The 22,289-nt window shown below is 41.4% G+C and overlaps 1 protein-coding gene across 2 annotated transcripts in view; it reads right to left on the bottom strand.

Annotated features, from left to right (window-relative positions):
• The window catches only part of PGR (progesterone receptor), a 66,185-nt gene that overhangs the window by 19,021 nt on the left and 24,875 nt on the right, over window positions 1–22,289 (bottom strand). For both annotated transcript variants that reach the window (XR_014779512.1, XM_084783138.1), the window contains exon 4: window positions 4,216–4,521. Coding sequence is in view for 1 of the 2 variants with exons in the window: in XM_084783138.1 (XP_084639264.1) it covers window positions 4,216–4,521 (306 nt within the window). In the remaining variant the exon portion in view is untranslated. The remainder of the gene's footprint in view (window positions 1–4,215; window positions 4,522–22,289) is intronic.

Genomic DNA, 22,289 nt, shown 5'->3' with positions numbered 1-22,289 from the left:
GGTCACATTGACTTGGGAGGTCACCTGAGTGGAGATGTGTTATGAGCAATTAGAATAAATGATTGAAGGGGCTGGGCTAATGCTATCATTCAAGTGTCATGGGAGTGGAGTGAAAACATCTGGGCTACAAACATGCTCATCAAAATATGCAGCACAACAAGCCAGTGGAATAGAGGTCAGAACACAGGACACGAAATGGATAGTGTGCATGGAAGAACAGACATAATAGCCAAAGATTTGTGGGAGAATCCATGTACCTGGAGGAAAATGGTGACGTCAAAGGATGAGTTTCAGCAGGAAGTGTTTACTCTTCCCAGGGCCCCACAGGCACCAGAGTGTGCCATGGGTTGAGAACAGACAGGCAGCTTGGCAGTTTTAAAAATTCAACACTAGGGATGGGGATTTCAGTGAACTAAAGTTGGGAGATGGGTTTTAAAAGTCTTCATAGAATCTTTGGTCAGGCCCAACTTTACTCCCAGCAGGCCACTTTCCTTCCTCTCTCATCACATTTTTGAAGGCAATAATTTTAATTATTCATTTCATTTGGAGGCGGGGGGAGAAAAAAGTCCTTTGTCATACAGCCATTGACTCATGCTTCAGAGCTAGAAAATGAAGGCGATATCGTCCTCGTCTTCAGGTTCTTATTATTTCAAGCAGTCTGGTTAATTGAAACCACAGAGGGATGCACTCAAATGCGCAATAGCTAGACTTTCACAGCATGGCTTTGGATAGATATTTCATCAAGCAAGGGAAAAAGGCAAGACAAACACATGACAAAGAAATGATTCCCCTGCACTCTGCTGTTTTAATGCTTCTACGGCTTGCTGATAGAGAAGGTGAGCTTGAGGTTTGAGTGAGTGTTTACTTAACTTTTGCCTCACTGTGACTTCAAGCCGCAGGACTTGAGCTGCCTATGATTTTCCTCTGTGTCATTACCTTCCATTGCTCATCCTCAAATAAGGTTATAACCTTTGTTTCTGGATGACTGGGCTGCTCGTTCTCAGCCCCAATCCTCAGAAGGCCAGCACTCACTACAGCAGTATCCGAGAGTTCATCTACACTGATGTATCTTCTCAGTAACTACTGAACTTTTCATTGCTGAATAACTTAACTTTTGATGTTATTTAAGCATCCCCACATTGGAAAGATGGAGAGTCACTGCTTCATGTTTGTTTGTTTGTTTTCCAGTTCATTACTAACCAAATGTCATTCACCATTTTCCTTTCTTATATCTGCAGGCACCTAGTTCTTCTAACCAAAGTGCTTTCTCTTTATACAGTTAATTAAAGTCTCCCTTCTCATTCCTTTAGAAACCAGTGAACAACAGATAAAATCACACAGGAAACTATTCATAACCAGATGTTAAAAGCCAAGTGGAGTGTGTCTCTACGAGACGGTTTATAAATATGACACCTTGAGGCTGCAACGTCTTACATGTGCCCATTAAATTTGAACAAAAAATTCTCTGAAATGTTACTGGAGAAAAGTATAATTGTCTGTAATTATGGTAACAGATCAATAACAATGAAAGTGAAGACAAAGAAGAAAAGAGGGAACCCGACCAGGAAAAAGGAAGAGCCCCAAGGCACCCTCAGAGTCATGCCCTGAGCCCTTGCCGATGAGCCCTTGCGCTTGCCTTTGAACGTGAGATTTCAATCTGACTCTGATGTGCACTTTGCTGTCTCAGAATAATGAGCCGGTCTGGCAACAGGTTTCCCAACAGCATATGTGCATGGCTAATAGCAGCTACATTTTCACTGTTACTATGTAATTTCACAGTCTGGCTTATTGTTAAGGCTCCTTTAACGAAAGTCCTTTTCACTCGATTAATGATATCATTGCAAATGAGTAACTGAATAAAACGTTTTTCTTCGGTACAAAATCAGTGCCCAGATATGATTGTGAACTCCCTGTAGTGCCTTCGTGCTGAGAGCCTGCCTCCCATCCCAGCAGCATTACTCAATTGCTGGGGTCTGCATTCAGTAGATATGTAGTCGGCATTCACTGAGTCACTGGAGAACGGTAGCCTTGGTAAAGGCAGCAGTATCTAATAACACTGGATCGTGGTGATGGGTACTCCTGATGTACTAACCCCTGCACTTAGAACCAGGTAGGAGGCCAAATCCCCTACCAGTCTGTGAGGACGTTTCCACAGCTTTAACTAGAGATAGAAGATCCACTCCATGTCAGTGTCATCATTCATGCCCGAGAGTCCCAAATGGACACAGAGGAGAAAGCACACTGCACCCTAGCATCCATCTCTTTCTCCTTCAAGACTGTGGGCTCAGTGTGACCATCGCCTTATGTTCCTTCCCCCATGCTTCCCCTCTGTGATGGTCTGGACCCTCTTCTGAGCCAATGCAACGAGAAAGGCAACCAGAACAGTATTTAATTCATGTCCCTTTCAGCTCTCCTCAGAGGAGAATTAGTTTCGGGTTCATTGACCATCTCTGCACCCATTTTGTAGTGTTTTTTAAAAATTTGCTGTTTAAAAATATGGTTTAAAGGGAGCACAGGCCACACAAACTCTTAACCATCTCACTGGTGCCTTATGCATCATTAATAGAAACAGAGGGCCTCAGAAAGGTGTGGCCAGTGCTTTGATTTTTCCACATATGTATCATATTATGCAGCACATAAAAAGCTCCACCAAACTCAGTCCACATATTTCTTCTCATTGTTTTTTAAAAGCTGTGCAAAGGTAAAAATATCTTGACTTTTTATAGATAACCATTTTAACTTAAAAACAACTTTTATCTATAATGAATAAATGTTCTTTTTAATTGCTTTCTTTAAAAATATTTCTAAATAGGTTAAATCTTAAACAATAAAGAGACCTCAGAAATTCAAGCAAAAGTAATAATGGCCCACAGTCATGACAGCCACAGTAATCACTATTTCCATAATAAAAACAGAAAATTAAAACCAAAGCTAAACACCTATTTTAAAAACAGAATTATTCTATTAGAGTTATGATAGGCTTAGTAAAGATCTATCAAATTTGATACCCACTCAGTAGGTTTTAATTATTCAATGCTTTTTTTTAATGGAAAAAGTTACCTGTCCAAGGCCTGTCCGCTACAATGAAATGTCAACGAATGAAAACCTGGGCACTCTGACTCATCCATAGAATTACTTCATCTCCATTAGAATAGCAAGTTTTATTAACCTTTCTCAATACATATCCTTTTGAAGGTCTAACCAACAAGAATCTGTTTTCTGTTTCATATAACCTTGGATGCTCAATAACAATTCATCTATTATATTTCAAACCTTTCAGGTAGAATAATAGCCAAGAGATGTATTCAGGAAAATTGGGAAGAAATTCGTTTAAAAAAACTTATTAAATTCTCCTGGGATAAAAAGGACATAATGTGGCTAATTCTTGGCCATGTGCTAGAAAGAAGAACAGTATGAAGATGTCACTGATGTGAAAAGCAAGTGATATTTGAAATAATTATTTTGTGTCTAATCATGATGTTAAGGCCACAGAAACAATTGCTAGTCATTGCTTGTCTCTGCCATATGATACTCAACCAAGTGAGAAGTTCATCCTTATAACTCTACCCGGCACTCAGCTGCTAAGGAGCTGTACTGAGGGACAAATCTTGCTGGTAAGGGAAGTAAAACACTTCCACAAACCCCCAAAGGCTCTCACTATAGCTGGGCCATGCCCCCTTCCCTTGGTGTGATAAGACAAAGCAGTGATTGAAGCCCGTACTAACTTCAGGAATTTTGTATTCTCCGCTGAATTTAGAAATTATAGGTTCTCTCAGCACTTGAGTAGGCACGGTCGATTATATCTGTAACAGACTCAAAGCTTCAGTTAGGTTTTACAATGAACTAGACACTGTAAAGAGATGGTGAATGTCTTTTTCTAGCACATTTGTGGCGTTTTAACACATACACTGACACTGTTCTTTACCTGTGTCGTGTGGTTAGCTATCAGCCATCTTTAGTGTGCTCTCTACTTCTGTATTCCATAGTCTTCAGGAATCTTGGGTATGCACAGGTGCTGTTGGAAATCGATCCCAGGAGCTTATGTGTGCTAACCTAGTGCTCTACCCACTAAAGCAAGCACACATGTGAGACTTAGCGCGCATTTTGAACTGCTAAAGCATAGGTGCTGTTTACATGGTGATGGACTTTCTGTGCAGACTATGTTGGTGTCACAAACATAATGCCCTTTAATGCATGTTACCACATACAAATTACCTGGCAGTGACTTCGACCACTTGACCACCGAAAGCAGTTGCCTCTCGCCTAGTTGGTTGAGACTGGTCAGCAAGGAGCTAGAAGTGTCTGGCTTCGTGTTGTCATGCCCTGCATAGATCACATCAGGCTCGATGCTCATGAGCAGGTTGATGAGTGGAGGAACCAGTTGTATTTCTTGGTTTGGTGAAAATGTGATTCTCTGGCCCAGGGTCTGGCTCTCGTTAGGGAGGCCCACCGACTGAGGGAGAGCGACACCATCGAGGGCTCTCATAACTCGGACTTTATTGAACTTCTTAAACTTCCGACCTACAGAGAAGACAAAAAGGAAAGAACTTTGTATAATCAAATAGGAACTTATTATCCTAGCAATGTATTTTTTTTTTCCTTCAGCTTTATAATCACTGTGCTGTAGACTTTATCATCACTCTAGAAGTGGTGGCCTGGTGACGCAGACCGGTAGTCTCAGCTCTTGAGAGGTGGAAGGAGGTGGATCAAGAGGACTTCAGGCAACCTTCCTGAACTACATGGATTACATAAGACCTCAAAGAACAAGGGGAGAGAGAGAGAGAGAGAGAGAGAGAGAGAGAGAGAGAGAGAGAGAGAGAGAGAGACAGACAGACAGACAGACAGACAGACAGACAGACACAGAGAGAGACACAGAGAGACACAGAGAGAGACACACAAAGAGAGAGACAGAGAGAGTCTACATGTTAGGCATCAGACTTTGATTAAATAATAATAGTATTCTCTGGGTTAGCAGTGTGTGTGTAGTCATATAAAGACCAAGCAGAGGTTATTAAGCTCTGAGTGAGCAGATGCATGTGAAGGCAAGTAGAGTTTAGAAGACACAGGATTGGTCAACTGTGGAACAGGGTTGCCTTCCAAAGCTGGTGATCAAGGCTACATTCATGCAAACTGAGTTTATCACAATTGTGAATCTTCTTTTGGATTTTATTCTTTTAAGAATCATTATACCTCATGTACTTTATGTAAACCCCACAACACCTTCCATATACTTGTAGGAGATTTATATGTTTCTTGAAATCAATCTTCATACTGCTACAAGATCTAAATAACCAAAATTAAGCCCGTCTTTCCTAAATTAGGGGAAGACATACTTTTCACCCTGTGATCTGTGCTTGCACAATGTGCATGTTTCTAGTCACCTTGTAGAATTCCTATTTGGATGAATGCTCGTATATTCAGAAGGAAAAGCTGATAGAAAAGCTCACAAGGAATTTGCTTTTGAGGGGAGACTGATGTGTTGCCAGCCGTACAACCCTGATCACATCCAACCTCATCTGCTTTCAGAAATAAGCAGGGTCGGCCTTGGCTAACAGTTGGATGCAAAAACAAGCAGACTGATGGACACCTGGATGTTTATGAAGGCTGCTACTTTGCAGACATGTTGAGAGTGAATCAGAGAAGGCATCTGTGACTGAGGACAGGTTGGACTTCAGCCTGAGCCATGCTCGGTCAGGCATAGCTTTTCAATGTGAAGGGTCTGTGCCAAGGGGCTCAGAGAGGCCTGGTGACTGTAATGGTTTAGGCATGACCACCTGTGGCCAATAGGCTATGAGTATTCTGAATAGTGGCCACTGCATCCCGACACATCTATGCATGGCAGGTTGTTGTGCTCCAATCCTTCTAAGTGGACACATTCCACCCCGGAGGAGGCTCATGAATGACACACTGAGGAGGTAAAAACTGTATTAAGTCCAGGAGAACTGAAATGGAAAGATGGAGGATATTCTCAATGGTATAGATGCAGTGATCAGATGCCAGGGGTGGGAGTCGGGGACTCTTCCTAGGTGCCTAGAAGAGGAACTTTGCAACCTGTTGAGCTGCCTGAAGCCATGCAGAGAACTTTAGGCTTCCATTTTTCTTGAGTTGTCATGCTAGGGTGGTGGCCTTTGGAGATGCGTCTGCCTCTGCGGTGTCAACGCTTCTAAAAACTCAGTGGTTCATGAAAGTGCACTTTGGAGGTGTCATTCCTCTTGTATGCTGTCAGTTTCTTCCTGGGGTAAGCAGGCATCTGTTCATGTCTTCCTAGAAGAGTGCCACACAACACACATCCACAAGGCATGTTGTAATGCCCAAAGATGGAGTGCTCCTGGAGCAGAGGAGGCAGGATCTTGGCTTTTGTACTTGATGTGGTATTTGTTTGCTCCTACAGCACTGAGCTGAGGTAAGAGAGCACCCCTGAATTAGGCTTTAGACTGGGAGACCTGAGTGGAAGCTACTGCTGGAGGTGGTGTGGCTGCCACCCTATTTTCCATGGTATCCCTCAACCCTTAACTTTCTACTAGAATTCATTCTACCATCTTTATCTTTTTCATAAACCTCTTTTTCTGGTTTCGTCAGTATTTGATTGAACTGTAAAATGCTGGTGTCTTTTTGAAAACCATAGCAAGCATTTTGCACACTGGGCAGATTGCTTCTTAAATATCTTCCACAAATAAGAACACTGACTTCTTGACATGCTGGTTACACAAAATAAACTTGAATTAATATACAAAATACTTATGGTTATGGTCGTGGCTCCATCTCTTCGTGAGTCAAAGAGGGATCCAGTGTTGAACTGGGCCACTCAAGTGTCCTGATTAATACATCAAAGGTTTGAATAAACATTAACGTTTACATTTTAGAAACAGGGTTTATGGAAGTCTAGTGATCTGCCAGCTTTATGAGGCTAATATACAGCAGAGCACATGTGTCAAACATAGGCTATTTTCACTTAGTCTTTTACTTTCTAGTGAATGCTTAGGGCACCAAGGGGTAGATCCTGATTAAGACTGAGTTCACAGCTTCGAGTAACAAAGAACCGTCTTTGATCTTTTATTTTGAAGGTAAAAGAGTGGGTCCTTAAACAGGGAGGAAATGCATGCTAGTCAGTGGACACACTACAAATAAACAAAAATGGCACAATGCACAGTAAAGTGAGAGAATATGGCAACATTAGTTAACACAGCCTGCATGTTACTTTTCCCTTTTTCTACTATGTGTGTGTGCAGGTCTGTGTGCATGCAGGTCCATGTGCATGCAGGTCTGTGTGCATGTGGGTCCATGTGCATGAAGGTCTGTGTGTATGCAGGTTCATGTATGTGGAGGTCCGTGTGCATTCAGGTATGTGTTTATGCATGTCTGTGTATGTGCAGGTCCGTGTGCGTGCAGGTCTGTGTGCGTGCAGGTCCAAGTACAAGCATATAGAGGCCCAAGGCTAACAATGGTGGAATCATATACAGGTGCTCTTCCACCTAGTTCACCAAAGCAGAGTCTCTCAGTTGAACCCAGAGCTTGCTGATGTGGCAAGTCTCATCAGCCAGCCTAAGGCTGCAAGCACAGCAGGATCGACTAAGCTTCCTGGAATGTTCACTGGTGCAGGGGATCTGAACTCCAGCCTGTGTGCTATGCAGCAAGTGCTTTAGTTTCTGGGCCTTTTCCCCAGCCCCCTTAACTACATTTTATGCCTGATGAGAAATAAATGAGAAATGAAGGAAAATTGCTTATGTTGCTTTTTCATTTTCCTATTCACATATGTTCTCCACTGCTCACACATGCTGTGGTGTTTGTTGTCACAGGTGAGTAATGTCTGGTTAGAGGAGGCATCTTTACCTTACTTTGATCATTCAGTGCATGGCAAATATACAGTGGTCCCTGTATACAGTTTTAAGAAACTGAAGAGAAACAAATAAAAACAACTACAAATGAGAATAAGGCAAAAATGAGGTGGCAGAGCAAACGAAGGGACCATCATGGATCTAAGACCACAGTAGAAAATCTAAATGAGAAGTATTCAGTGTAAGAAATTATGTCAGTGATGTGAAACTTAGATGAATAAGACTTGCTGGAGGCCTCTGTGGAGGGACCAAGACTAGTGTGAATGCAGGGATGGGTGCAGAACCAAAGGATGCTGATGCTGAACCAGAGAGAGCGGGGGGGGGGGGGCAGGGGGAGCCTGTCTTTAAGGCAAACACTTAGAGCATCTACAAAGACATGAGTTTTCAGATTGAAAGTGCTTATCCTTGCTCAGAAAAAATAATAGGCCCAGGCAGAGCTAAATCTTGACAAAGTCATCTCCTGAACTTCAAGGATTAAAAAATATATATATTTGGCAAGATACAACATCTTACCAACAAAAGAAAATAATATATATTCCTGGGCGGCATTTGCTCACTAGTTTTAAACACCTGAAAGGCAATGTGTAGATGTAGGAGATAGAGGAAAGGCAACACTGTGCATTTCTTTCCAGTAACATTAGTGGAGATGTGGGAAGTGGAAGACGGAGCACACAACCAGCATTTCACCCTCACCTGCTTTTTGCTCCTTCCCCAGCAATATAGATTCCAATCTTCACCCCCAGCCCTTGCAGGTCAAAATGGCAAATATTTTTTTAAACTTCAGCATGCTCCTGGAGTTGTAGACTTTATTCTGAGCAGCTCATCAACGCACTTCTAAAGTCAAAATGTATGACACTGTCTTCTAAGCCAAAACAAAACCTTCAACTGTCAGGCATGTTTACTCATTTGCATGATTTTTCTACCATTCGAAAAATGTATATATTGTCTTTAAGGTTATGCTTTTCTGTGTAAATATAATTTGAGGACAGACATATATGCAATATACTACCTAGCAGCTATTAAATACCTTATTAGTGTGTATCTCAGCTCTTGGAAATGTTAGTAAGTTGTCAGAAGGTCCCTAAAAAAGGCCACGTCCATGCACTCATGGAGGCTGCAGATGAAGTTGTTCTTGTTCTCTGCACTTGATGTGTGCAGAAAGTCTCCTCTCCGAGTCATAAGCACAGGCCTCCCTCATCCAGATCCGAGGCCTGTGATTATCCCACTTGCAAGATATGGGAAACCGAGGACAAAACTAATTCCAAAAATTGTCCTTCAAGGGAAGTAAGATTGTGGCACGGATCATGCACTGTGTCTTATTTGCAGACCTGAGCCTAGAGACTGGGCTGGGAGTTACAGACCACAAGGTGTGGAGATCCATCAGTGAGAGAGGTCCACATGGTGTAGAGCATAGGTGGATCTAGCCTCATGCCATCCAACTGGTCTATGGAGTATGGGAACCCAGTCCCCAGAGTTTGAACGCAAACCCGCCTGCCAGTTGCATTTGTGCTCTCTATCTTGGACTTTGTATCTGGGACTGATCTGTTAGTGGTGAAGCACCAGCATCTCGATCGCTGCCCCAGGGGAGAACCCATGAGAATGGGTGGACCTAACCTCAGACCACCCTGCCAGTCCACAGAAATCCCCAGTGCCTGAGCAGATGCAGGCAAACTCACTAAAGCATAGCCAAATACAGGCTGTCGAGCTGTATTTGCACTCCCTGTCTCTGACTCAACAGGATGTATTTGCACTCTCTGTCTCTGACTCAACTATGGCCTAAAGAGCACCAGTGTCAGTGTCTTCTGGCACAAGGGGGGAACCAGAGTATGGAGCTGGAATAGATCTGATTTTGGATTACCCCTGAGGTCCATGGAGGGACCCAGAGGCAGGCAGCTGTGGACATGTTCTCCAAAGCCCAGACAAATGCCACAGGTTAGCATGCTGTCCCTATACCCTCTCTGAGTGAAGGAAGGACCTAGGGTCCTGGAGATCCAGGGCAAGGTCTCCAAAGACCAGCCAAATGCAGACTAGTGGGCTATACCTGCACTCTCTTTTAGACTGAACCTTGGGCTGCAGAGCACCAGCATCAGCATCTGCTGGCTCAGTGAGGAGCCCAGGGTATGGAGCAAAGTCTCCAGAAGATGAACCCGGGTCACCTGCCTGATCCAAGGAAGGGTTCCCTGATCCCCACAGGGTAGGGGCCTCAACCAATAGACACTCACCTACAAACTGTTTTCAGTGGCCAGTGAAGGATGGCCAGAAACTACCACCCAATGTCAGAAACAGCAAGATGACTAACAGACAGTGTAAAAAACATAAACAACAAAGGCCAAAAATTTAAGGCATCTCCAGAATCCAGTTATCCCAAAGCAATCAGCCATGGAAACTCAAACACAACTGAAGCACAAGAAAATGAGCTCAAATCATTCATAATGAAGATGATAATAGAGGAAATTAATAAAATGCCTAAAAAGTCCAGGAAGATAGTCAAACAGATTGAGAACCTTGAAGAGGCCATGACAGAAGTCTATATAGAGGAAGTAATGAAATCAGTGGAAGAAATGCAGGAAAATGCAAACAATCAGGTGAAAGAAATCAATAAAACTTCAAGATCTGAAGATGAAAATGGAAACAATGGTAAAAGCACAAACAGAGGAAAGCTTGGAAAGAGAGAACTTAGAAAAGAAAACAGAAACTGCAGATGTAAGCATCACTAACAGAATTCAAGAGGTAAAGGAAAGAATCTCAGGTGTAAAGGATACAATGGAAGAATTTGATGCAATCATCAAAGAAAATGTTAAATCTGAAAAATTCCTGACACAAAACATCCAAGAAATCAAGGACACCATGAAAAGACAAGCCTAAGGATAACAGGAATCAAGGAAAGAGAAGACATCCACCTCCAAGGCCCAGAATATATTTTCAACAAAATCATAGAAGAAAAATTTCTCAATTTGAAGAAAGAGATGTATATAAATATATGGAACACCAAATAGAGTAACCAGAAAAGAAAATCTTCCCACCACATACTAATCAAAAAGCAATATGTACAGAACAAAGAAAAAATATTAAAAGTGGCAAGGAAAACAAGCCAAGTAACATATCATGGCAAACATATCAGAATTATACCCGATTTCTCAGCAGAGAATATAAAAGCCAGAAGGGCCTGGGCAGTGGTCTTGCAAACCCTAAGAGACCACAGATAACAGACCAGACTATTATATTCAGCAAAGATTTCAATAGCTATAGATGGAGAAAACAAGATATTCCATAACAGAAACAAATTCAAACAGTACCTATCCACAAATCCAACACTACAGAAGTTACTAGAAGGAAAACTCCAACCCAAAGTGGCTAACTACAACCAGGATAACACAGGAAATAGATAACCTCACCTTAGCAAAACAAAAATGAGAAAAACAAACAAATAAACACACTACCTCAACTGAGATCAAAATCAAAGGATATAGCAGTCACTGTTCACTAATCTCTCTCAACATCGATGGTCTCAACTCTACAATAAAAAGGCACAGACTAACTGAATGGATGCATAAGCAAGACCCAACGTATTGCTGCATTCCAGAAACACATCTCAGCCACAATGATAGACATTACTTCAGGGTAAAAGGCTGGAAAAAGGTATTCCAAGCAAACGGACATAAGAAACTAGATGGAATAGCCATTCTAATATCTAATAAAATAGACTTTCAACCAAAATTATTCAACAGTGATGAGGAAGGACACTTCATACTCATCAAAGGAAAATTCAACGAATATGACATCACAATTCTGAACATCTATGCCCCAAATACAGGAGCATCCACATTTGTAAAAGAAACATTAATAAATCTTCAATCACACATCGATCCCCATACATTAATAGTGGAAACTTCAGCACCCCGCTTTCACCAAAGGAAAGGACAATGAAACAGAAGCTAAACTGAGAAATAATGACATTAACGGATGTCATGAATCAAATGGGTATAATAGACATCTATGAAAAATATCACACAAACAAAAAAAGATTATACTTTCTTCTCAGCACCTCATGAAACCTTCTCTAAACTGACCATATGGTAGGTCACAAAGCAAGCCTCAACAGATACAAGATGGTAGAAATAATACCTTGAATCTTATCAGATCACCATGGACTAAAGATGGACTTCAACAACAATAGAAATAACAAAAAGCCTACATATACATGGAAACTCAATGACTCTCTATTCATTGATAACTGGGCCAGGGAAGAAATAAAGAAAGAAATTAGGGACTTCCTAAAATTTAATGAAAATGAAGGTACAACATACCCAAATTTATCAGATTGAAAGCAATGCTAACAGGAAAATTCACAGCAATCAGTGCCTTCATAAACAGATTGAAAACATCTCACATAGGCAACTTAATGACACATCTGGAAGCTCTAGGAAAAAAAGAAGCAAAAACACCCAAGAGGAGTAGATAGCTGGAAATAATTAAACTCAGGACTGAAATCAAGAAATTAGAAACAAAGAGAACAATTCAAAGAATCAACAAAACCAATATATGGTCCTTTAAGAAAATCAACAAGTTAGACAAACCCTTAGCCAAACTATCCTAAAGGCAGGGAGACACTATCAAAATAAACAAAATCAGGAATGAAAAGGGAGACATAACAACTGACACTGAAGAAATACAAATAATTATTAGGTCTTACTTCAAAAGCCTATGCACCACAAAATTTGAAAATCTAAAGGAAATGGACAATTTTCTTGATGGACTCCACTTGCCAAACTCGAATCAATATCAGATAAACAATAGTCCTATTTCTACTACAGTAATAGAAACAGTCACCAAAATTCTCAAAAAAAAAAATCATAAAGCCCAGGGCTAGGTGGTTTCAGCACAGAATTCTATCAGACTCTTCAAACTACTCCACAAAATAAAAATGAATGTATGGGACATTAGAAAACTCATTCTATGAGGCCACAGTCATCTTGATACCTAAACCTCAAAAAGCCCCAATAAACAAAGAGAATTTCAGACCAGTTTCTCTTATGAACATTGATGCAAAAATACTCAGTAAAATACTTGCAAACCAAATCTAAGAACACATGAAAGATATCATTCACCATAACCAAGTAGGCTTCATCCCAGCCATGCAGGGATGGTTCAATATACAGAAATCCATCAATGCAATCCACCATATAAACAAATTGAAAGAAGAAAAATCACACAATCATCTCCTTAGATGCCAAAAAAAAAAACCTTTTGACAAAATCCAACACCCATTTATGTTAAAAGTTTTGGAGAGATCAGGGATACAAGGCACATATCTAAACACACTAAAAGCTATATACAGCAAGCCAATATCCAACATCAAATTAAATGGAGAGAAACTCAAGGAAATTTCAGTAAAATCAGGGATTAGACAAGATTGCCCACTCTCTCCTATCTCTTCAATATAATACTTGCAGCTCTAGCTAGAGCAATAGGACAACAAAAGATCAAGGTGATCCACATCAGAAAGGAGGAAGTAAAATTATCCCTATTTGCAGTGTATATAAGTGCTGGCTCTCAAAATTCCACCAGAGAACTCCTACAGCTGAAAACAAAAATGTCAGTAGCCCTTATATATACAAATAAAAATGATGCTAAGAAAGAAATTAGGGAAACTGCACCCTTTGCAATAGCCACAAACAGTATAAAGTATCTAGGTGTAACTCTAACCAAATAAGTGAAAGGCTTATATGAAAAAACTACAAGTCTTTGAAGCAGGAAATTGAAGATGATATCAGAAAATGGAAAGATCTCCCTTGTTTGTGGATCAGGAGAATCAACATAACAAAAATGGCCATCTTACCAAAAAGCAATTTACAGATTGAATGCAATCACTATCAAAACGCCTACACAATTTTTAAAAACCTTGAAAGATCAATTCTCAACTTCGATGGAAAAACAAAAACCCAGAGTACCTAAAATAATCCTGTACAATAAAAGAGCCTCCAGAGGAACCTCCATACCTGATCTCAAGCTGTACTATAGATCAACAATAAGATACTGGTATAGAAATAGGCTGGTTGATCAATGGAATCAAATCGAAGACCCAAAAATAAATCCACACACATATGGACACTTTATTTTTGACAAAGAAGCCAAATCCATACAGTGGAAAAAGGACAACATCTTCAACAAGTGGTACTTGTCTAACTAAATGTCTACATGTAAAAAAAATGCAACTAGATCCATATTTATCACCATGCACAAAACTCAAGTCCAAGTGGATTAAAGGCCTTAACATAAAAACAGATACACTAAATCTGCTAGAAGACAAAGTGAGGAAAAGCCTTAGATTCATTGGCATAGGAGACAACTTCCTGAATAGAACACCAACAGCCCAGGCTCTAAGGTCAACAATTTATAAATTGGACCTCATGAAACTGAAAAACTTCTGTTAGACAAAGGGCGCTGTCAAACAGACAGTCTATAGACTGGTAAAAGATCTTCACCAACTCTACATCTGACAAAGGACTAATGTCCAAACTATATAAAGAACTCAACAAATTAAACACCACCAAACCCAATTAAGAAGTGAGGTTCAGAGATAAACAGAGAATGCTCAACAGAGGGATATCGAGTGGCTGAGAAACACTTAAAGAAATACTCAATGTCCTTAGTCATCAGAGAAATGCAAATCAAAATGACTCTGACATTCCATCTTACACCTATCAGAGTGGCTAAGATAAAAAACTCAAGGGACAGGACATGTTGGCAAGGATGTGGAGAAAGAGGAACACTCCTTCATTGCTGACGGGAGTGCAAACTTGTACAACCACTTTGGAAATCAATCTGTGGTTCTTTCTCAGAAAACTTGGAATAAGGCTACCTCAAGATCCAACTATTCCACTCCTTGACATATACCCAAAAGATGCTCCACCACACAACAAGGACATTTGCTCAACTATGTTATAGTAACCTTATTTGTAATAGCCAGAACCTGGAAACAACCTAGATGTCCGTCAGTCAAAGAATGGATAAAGAAACTGTGGTACATTTACACTATGGAATACCACTCAACTATCAAAACCAAGGAAACCTTGAAATTTGCAGGCAAATGGAACTAGAAATGATCATCCTGAGTGAGATAACTCAGACCCAGAAAGACACACAAGGCATATACTCTTAAGTGGATATTAGCCCAACATGGATGTCCTCTGAGAGTCTTCACTCAGTAGGGGATCAGGACAGATGTTGGGACTCGCTATTGGACTTCAGGTGAGAGGGGTATGTAAGAATGGGGAGATAGAAGGACCCAGAGGGTCCCAGAGGTCCACAAGAATACCATCATGGCTGGCTGATCTGGACCCAGGGTGGCCTGCACAAGCTGCTGTACCTACAAAGGACAATACTTGCAGTAAATCCAGAACCTCCGTTCAGATATTGCCAATGGACAGCTCATTCTCCATGGTTGTGGGGAGTGTGAGGACTGCCTATGGCATGAACTCTGGTGCCTCCTATTTGACCACTTCCCCTTGGTGGGGAGGCCTGGTGTCACTCAGAAGAAGAAGAAGCAGGCTATATACATGAGACCTGATAGGCTGTGGTCATACAGTGGGGGAGGGAAGGAAGTCCCCTTCTGTCACAGGTCTAGGGGAGGGGAATAGGCTGAAAGGGGGAGGGAGGGGGAACTAGAAGGTAACAATTGGGATGGAATCTGGATAAATTCCTTTTTAAATTGTCCTTCACTGACTTAAACACTTGATTGTTAGCTTTTCAAGAACCTTAATGGACTTATTGTTTAATGTTCCAAGTCTCCAATGGACAACAGATAGAATACTGACACAACTGTCAGTGAAAAATATAAGAAACTATAATGTATTTACTTTTTAAAGTAAGAAATAAATTGGGTTAACCAGCATGCTAGTGTGGTGTTAAATATATAACTGATTTTTGGATCTTAGAACTATTCTTTGCAATATATTAATCAAGAATTAAAAACATAAGAAAACAAAAGCTACTTCCAAAGAAAAAAGAAGAATTTCTGAAGTAAACAAATATAGCGTCTCATATAAAAGAAGCACAGGGTCTGGACAGTTAGCTTTCTGTATCTCTATGTAAACCAGGCAGGCATGGTGGAGGCAGAGCCTGGGATCCCTAGGGCAAGATGGCTAGCCTTGAATTAAGAAGCTCCAGGTTCAATAAGAGATATCAACTGAATAAATTAAATGGAAACTGATTGAGAAAGTTAACATGTGTCAATCTGTGGCCTCCACAGACACATATGAAAACATGCGTATAAATATGATACATGATACATACATACACATACTCATATATTTTTAAGGTCCACAGCAAGAGAGAAGAAACAAACAAAAACAAAAAAACAAAGTACACACCTCACAGAAGAATCATGAGCCAGAATACAGAACTGACTGAAGTATACAAAAAGTAACAACTTGGGCAATAGCAAAATGAACAACGAAGGATGGCAATTAGATAATGTATCTAAGCGTCCTCTGAAAGAGGTCACCAATCAGGACCTGAGATAGAAGCATGCTGGTATGGAGTGGTCCTCACACTGCTTGGCTGTGAGTGAACTGAGCAAAAGGGATGATCAACACAGCTCAGAAGTGACTGCTGTCCCCTGTGTACCTACATGCCCTCTGTCTTGCTGCTACTTTTCCTTATCCCTGCAGGAAACATTTGATCTTGAAACAGTGGTGTGAGATAATCATGTGACAGCGCTTGATGCTGTTGTAAGAAGGGAAGGACCAGCATGATGTCAGACAGGACGGGGACAGAGGATGGGGCTCAGCAGGCATTGAGGATGGGTGTGAATCCTTTGACGTCATGAGTATCATAATGCACATCATTCAAGTTTGAAGACTCTTTAGGCGTCTCCTCAGTGCTTGTAAGGAATTATAGAGGAGTGTTTTTGTGAAGATTGTAATTTCAGATTCACAGAACACAATTGCCACTGTGCAAGGCCAGGACTGCTGCCCCAGACTAAGCTCTAGCAACAACTACTGCCCTGGTTCCATTTTCATGTTAGAATCCACCTATGATTTCCAGTCCCAACACTGGTCCTCCATATATACATCAAAGGAAACATAGATGTCAACATAACCATTTGTCCAGCTATTCAAGAGCTGAGCTTTAAAAGTCCATGTTGTCTCAATTACTCAATGTCACCTGAAATATAGAAATTGGAATCCCTGAGTCTGTACTCAGTCTGGACCTGGAGAGTAGAAGGTTTCAGTAGATACTACAAAAAGTTCTTGTCAGCTGCAGCCACAGCCACAGGATCTCCTGAACCCAAGGGTGTTCAGTACAATGGTGACACGGAAGCTTGGTGGTCTCCTGCTCACATGTATGAGGGGGTGTGTAGCAGGCACACCCAGTTAGTCATCAGAAGACAGCACGAGGTTGCAGAATTCAGGACAGTGGGTGGGGATCAAGATCTGGGATGTGTCTTCTGATATGCTGGCTCAAAAGCAAAGAAGGAAGAAGACAGGGTAAAATCCCGAGACACAGGTGGGAACCTCATCCAAAGTCATTCTTGCCTTAGGAAGGTGATGTGCATGGCTTTAGGTTTTTTGTTTGTTTGGTTTGTTTGTTTGTTTGTTTGTTTGTTAATGAAGAAAGGACAGAGCAGGCCTCTGGACTTTGGAACTGAATTCATATTTAGGGTATAGTCCACAAAAAAGCACAGATGGCAGTGAAATGTAGGGAAATGTCAAAGAAAATAACAAAAGCCCTGCTATACAGCTCACCCTCTTATCCCAGGATGCCATTTGGTACATGAAGAGAAGTGGGGATGAATGGAAGTTGGGGAGAGGTGGGGGGAGAGGAGCAGAAACCGGTTTCTTCACACAACTCAAAAAATTTAGTTGTATGATTCTCTACAAAACAAAACAAAACAAAAACAGAAACAAAAGCAAAACCCTTTAGCTACAACAACATTCCAGAAAGCATTCATTTCATGAGTATCTGATTCATTGAATTAGTCCTTTATGAAGAGAACTCCTTATTTTTCAAAGAGCTAGTTACCTTTGTAGTACTTTAGCATTCTTTCCATGAATGTAAAAGGAATAACTTTATCCCCGCCCCACCCCCATGTGTGTGCGTGTGCGTCATCATGCAGAAATGTCTTCTAAAGGCAAGAAGCTAGCCACATGAAGCCTTCTTGGGATGATATATTACCATCCTTAGGGTGGAACTGTCTTCCTACTCAGTAATGCAGAGCAATGAACTAAATGTAAAAGTTCACTGTGACCTGTGAAGAGCCAGGGAAGTGATTCATAAAAACAAGATCACATGCACTGAGAGGACCAACGGGCTTCCCCATCACTCCTACGATGAGAACACAGTCACTGGGGCAGAGAGGAACAAGCAGCCCATTAACAGAATCTCTGTCTTGACATGTCAAAACCATATTTCTTCTGACATTCCCCTCATAGGATTTTAAATCCTGGGCAAGATTTTCCAGTATCCTCTCATATTTCACCTTTATTCAAAAGGTCTGTATATGAAATAAGAAACCTTAGGAAGGAAGAACTAAGGTACTGAAGAAAGAGGGAGGGAAGATGGGAGGAGAGGAAAGAAGAAAAGAGAGATGGAAGGAAGGAGGAGGAGGATCCCAGGCTCCTTCAGCAGGGTGAAAGCAGTTACTATGGAGGACCCAGCTCCTAACAACCCAAATGTGACTCCAAAGAGTCACGTCTAATACAGCACACAACTATAGCCCCTCTACTCTAGAAACTTGAGCTCAACTGAAGTCGTGCTGATGCTCTGAATCTAATCCTTTTCACTAATGACCTTCTTCCTGGGTGAGGAGTTGGTTATTTATCCTGCAGAGTCTTGTCAATAACTTTCAGAAAGGTTCAACTATGTTTGAATCCCAGTGTACCCCCAGGCCCTGCCCACTTCTTCCTGATAAACTTCTGTGTGGATCCACTTAGGATATAATAAGGTAGGGCACTGCTGTATGTCTGTTCCTCATACTGTCCTTCAGCCACCACTAGATTTCAAGGTATCTTTCTAATATATAGCCAGGAAATATAGTTTTTTAAATCCCAAAATTATCTCTCAAAAAATGTTCTATGCCTGATACTGGAAACCTACCCAATGACTCAGTACTAGTAAAATTTTGGTTGTTGGAGAAGAATCTACAATCACTAATTTACTAACCCAGCAGTCTATAAACATTTGTCTCTAAGCCCACAGTTAAGTGTAGTTACTTCTCATCCAGGAAGCTTCTCTTTGCAGCAGATAGAGAACATTACAGAAAACTACAACCAACCAAACTTCAGAGTTGCGGTGCCGACCTTCAAAACATTCCCATTTGTAATACTCAGAAAGCACTGTGGAAGAGTGGGCAGGAAGATTGTAAGAGTCAGGGGCGGAGGAGGGGACTGCAGGGAGATTATGTCTTCTAGCAACATCAAACGCTGTACCTGTCAAAGTCTGAGTTGACCATAGATGACATCAATGAACGTGACGAACTTGGTGGGGAAAAGCCCAAGAGACCTCCACTGTACCCAAAGTGCTATAGGCAACAGAAGAAAGCTGGGAGTGGGAGAGGTGGCCTTCTGTAGAAAAAGCACACCAATTGGTCCACTGTCAAATGGCCATCCCTGAAACATATGGGACACTATTTGGACTCCAGAGGCTATATTGAGGAATGTATGTGTATATGTATATATACAAATACATATATGCATGTAAAAACAATTAATGAAAAAGAGACCATGAATTTGAAGGAAAGCAGGGAGGGGGATTTGAGTGGGGAAAGAGAAGGGAGAAACATGCCAACTAAAATACAAACTAAAGAACAACAACAAAATGTGCTGTATTAGGTTAGTCCTCAGGAGCCATCCACACCATGAAACACAGTTGTTTTGAAGACAACATGTTGCTTGGGAAAGACAAACTAAAAAAAGACAAAACAACTTCAGTGGTAGTCTGGGACATTGTTGGGAATACATGGTTTTAAAGAGGAAAGTAGTACATAGTTAATTGTTTCTGTGCTAAGAACTCATGCTTGGTGTGAGCAGTGGGGATCGCTTAGTAAAACATACTTTAAATGCAGCTTTAAAGGATTAATTCCTGAATTTTATCTACATATGCCTATTTAATTGATTTTATGCAATAGATATTAGGAAACAAAGCACTTACGTTTTCCATCTGTCCCCAGGAGACTGTATATTTGCTTTGGTTACTTGCCTGGGGAAATCAGAGGACCTGCCCTCACGCCAGCTATAGCCCATACACGTTCCCATTTCTATCCCTCGGCCCATTTTCAATATCAGTAGTTCCTCTTCATTCTCAAAAGGCCACTTCACATAAAAGGAGTTCACTGATGGAGACATGCTAAGCAAAGGGATTAGCTGCCCAATGATTTCAGGACATCTGGGACACAGGATGGCAATAAGAAACAGGAGTCAGTGACCAGTGAGCAAAAAACATGGACAAAGAAGCTTAGCCAGCAGTCTCCTAGCTCTGCATGTCTCTCTAATCCATGAGGCTGCATCCACTGACTGTGACCAGTTGGATCCTAACACAAAAGCAGCCCTATCTGTAAGCAGGAGATAAAACAGTTGGCCATTAAAGCCAATATATTAAATTGTGTTCTTTGTAAACTCTCTGTAATGTTTTTGGGATAAACAGTCATGCTACAATTGTTTGTCTTGTTTAGTGGCCATTTGTTTACTAATTAAAGAGTTTTCTTACTTCTTGAAAAAAAAACCAGTTGGCCTTTCTACTGCCTCTGGTCTGGGGCCACTTAGCATAACAGTGTGACCCTTTAGTCACTATGCTGGCCTCCTGCAGAGGTGAGAGAGTTAGAAGTAGAGAAAGTTATATAAAGATCAGCTTGTGAGAAACCAGCTTGCAGAGGCAGCCCTTATTTACCTGGGCTTCACTGTCTGGAAAGCCTCTGAAAGGTGAATCCTAGGAACATGGATGAGATGGACACTGTAATAGTGGCTCACCGACGTCCAAGTGGATCTTGCTTCCCTTCTCTCCCCACTTGTGAAACAAGTTCTTGTGAAACAAGGCCAGTCAGGATACTGTATATGTCCTGGCTCCTCTCTATCTTCCCCTCATAAACCCTGGCCCCTGTTCTCAAGACTTAGATGCACACGTTTTACATTTTCATTATCTTAGGCAGTAAAATTGTAGTTTAATTATATTAGACTGTTCTGTGGGCAAGAGAAGCAAGGACATTTCCAAGTAGGGTATGTAACACACTAAATAAAGTATACATCTAAACTGTTAGGAATGTACTTGTTCTGCTCTGGAAAGTCATCCCAGTCAAACCCATTGTCTCAGAAAGAGATCTGCTTAGAAAGTGGTTACGTGAGCCAGAATAAGGCTCAGGGACAAGCTAGCACCCTAACTAACACTCACGCATCTATGCACTTGCTTAATGTTGTTCAGAGAACCTCTGTCCTTTGGCATGTGTGTCACCTCCCCCACTGCAGAGCACAAGCCCCAGGAGGGACAATGTCTGTTACAGCCCTGGAGCTACCAAGTAGGCTAGAATGGCTTGGCCATCAATCCGCAGCGACGTGCTGGCCTTCACGCTTAGTCTTTCTAAGAATGTGAGTTCTGGGTATCAAGCATAATGTCCTCGTGCTTGCAAGACAAGTATTGTGCACCGTGAGAAATTTTATTTTCTGCTGTTATCAAAAAAGGGAGGAGAAAGGGGGAGTGAAAGGGGCAGAAAGGAAGAAAGAAAAGAAAGATGGGAAAGGAAGTGAGGGGAGAGAAAAGAAGTCAGGAGGGGGAGGGATCTAAGATGGAACACTGATAATGCAGAGCTGTTAAAGTATGGTGGTAACTATGGAGCTGTTGGGGTATGACTTGAGCAGTACTTGAATAATGGGGTAAATGGCCAAGAAGCTTGTAGAGAGAAGGCAATGAAAGATTATATAAGTTTGGATGACAGGCAGAGCCTGGGAACACTAGGAGACAACCGGAGAGTCTCCAGGTTAGACCCCCATATCATCAAGCATACACTGAAGATTCTGTCCACAGCTGTTTCTAACCTGTGGTCAAAGGGAAGACTCTTTTAAAGACATTTGAGGACGAGTCCCAGATTAAAGTTCCTGGTAGATGGGTCTACCAAGCTTCAGTGGATGAAGTCATACCCATTAGGGTACGGGCAGCACAAACTGAACTCTGGATTATTATTTTAAGGAAGGGGGGTATATAAAGTTGGCTAGGGTAGATCTAGGAAGAGTGGGAGTTAAATATGGTCAAAGTCCATTATGAAATTCTCAAAGAACTGATAAATCAGTATAATCCTGATGGTGGTCAGCCACAGATTAGAGATCCTGGTGCTCTCTAAGGCAATCATGCCATAGAAGAAAACAGCAGCAGAGCCAGGGAGGGGCCACAGCATCTCCACGCCCTTTTTGTGGCTCCAACAGCAACATGAGTGACTCGTGAGAAAGTGCTGGCTTTCTGAAACAT

The sequence above is a fragment of the Acomys minous genome (genome assembly GCF_964271855.1).
Source record: "Acomys minous genome assembly, chromosome: 5".
NCBI classification, from domain to species: Eukaryota; Metazoa; Chordata; class Mammalia; order Rodentia; family Muridae; genus Acomys; species Acomys minous.
This window is presented reverse-complemented; position numbering and strand designations above follow the sequence as displayed.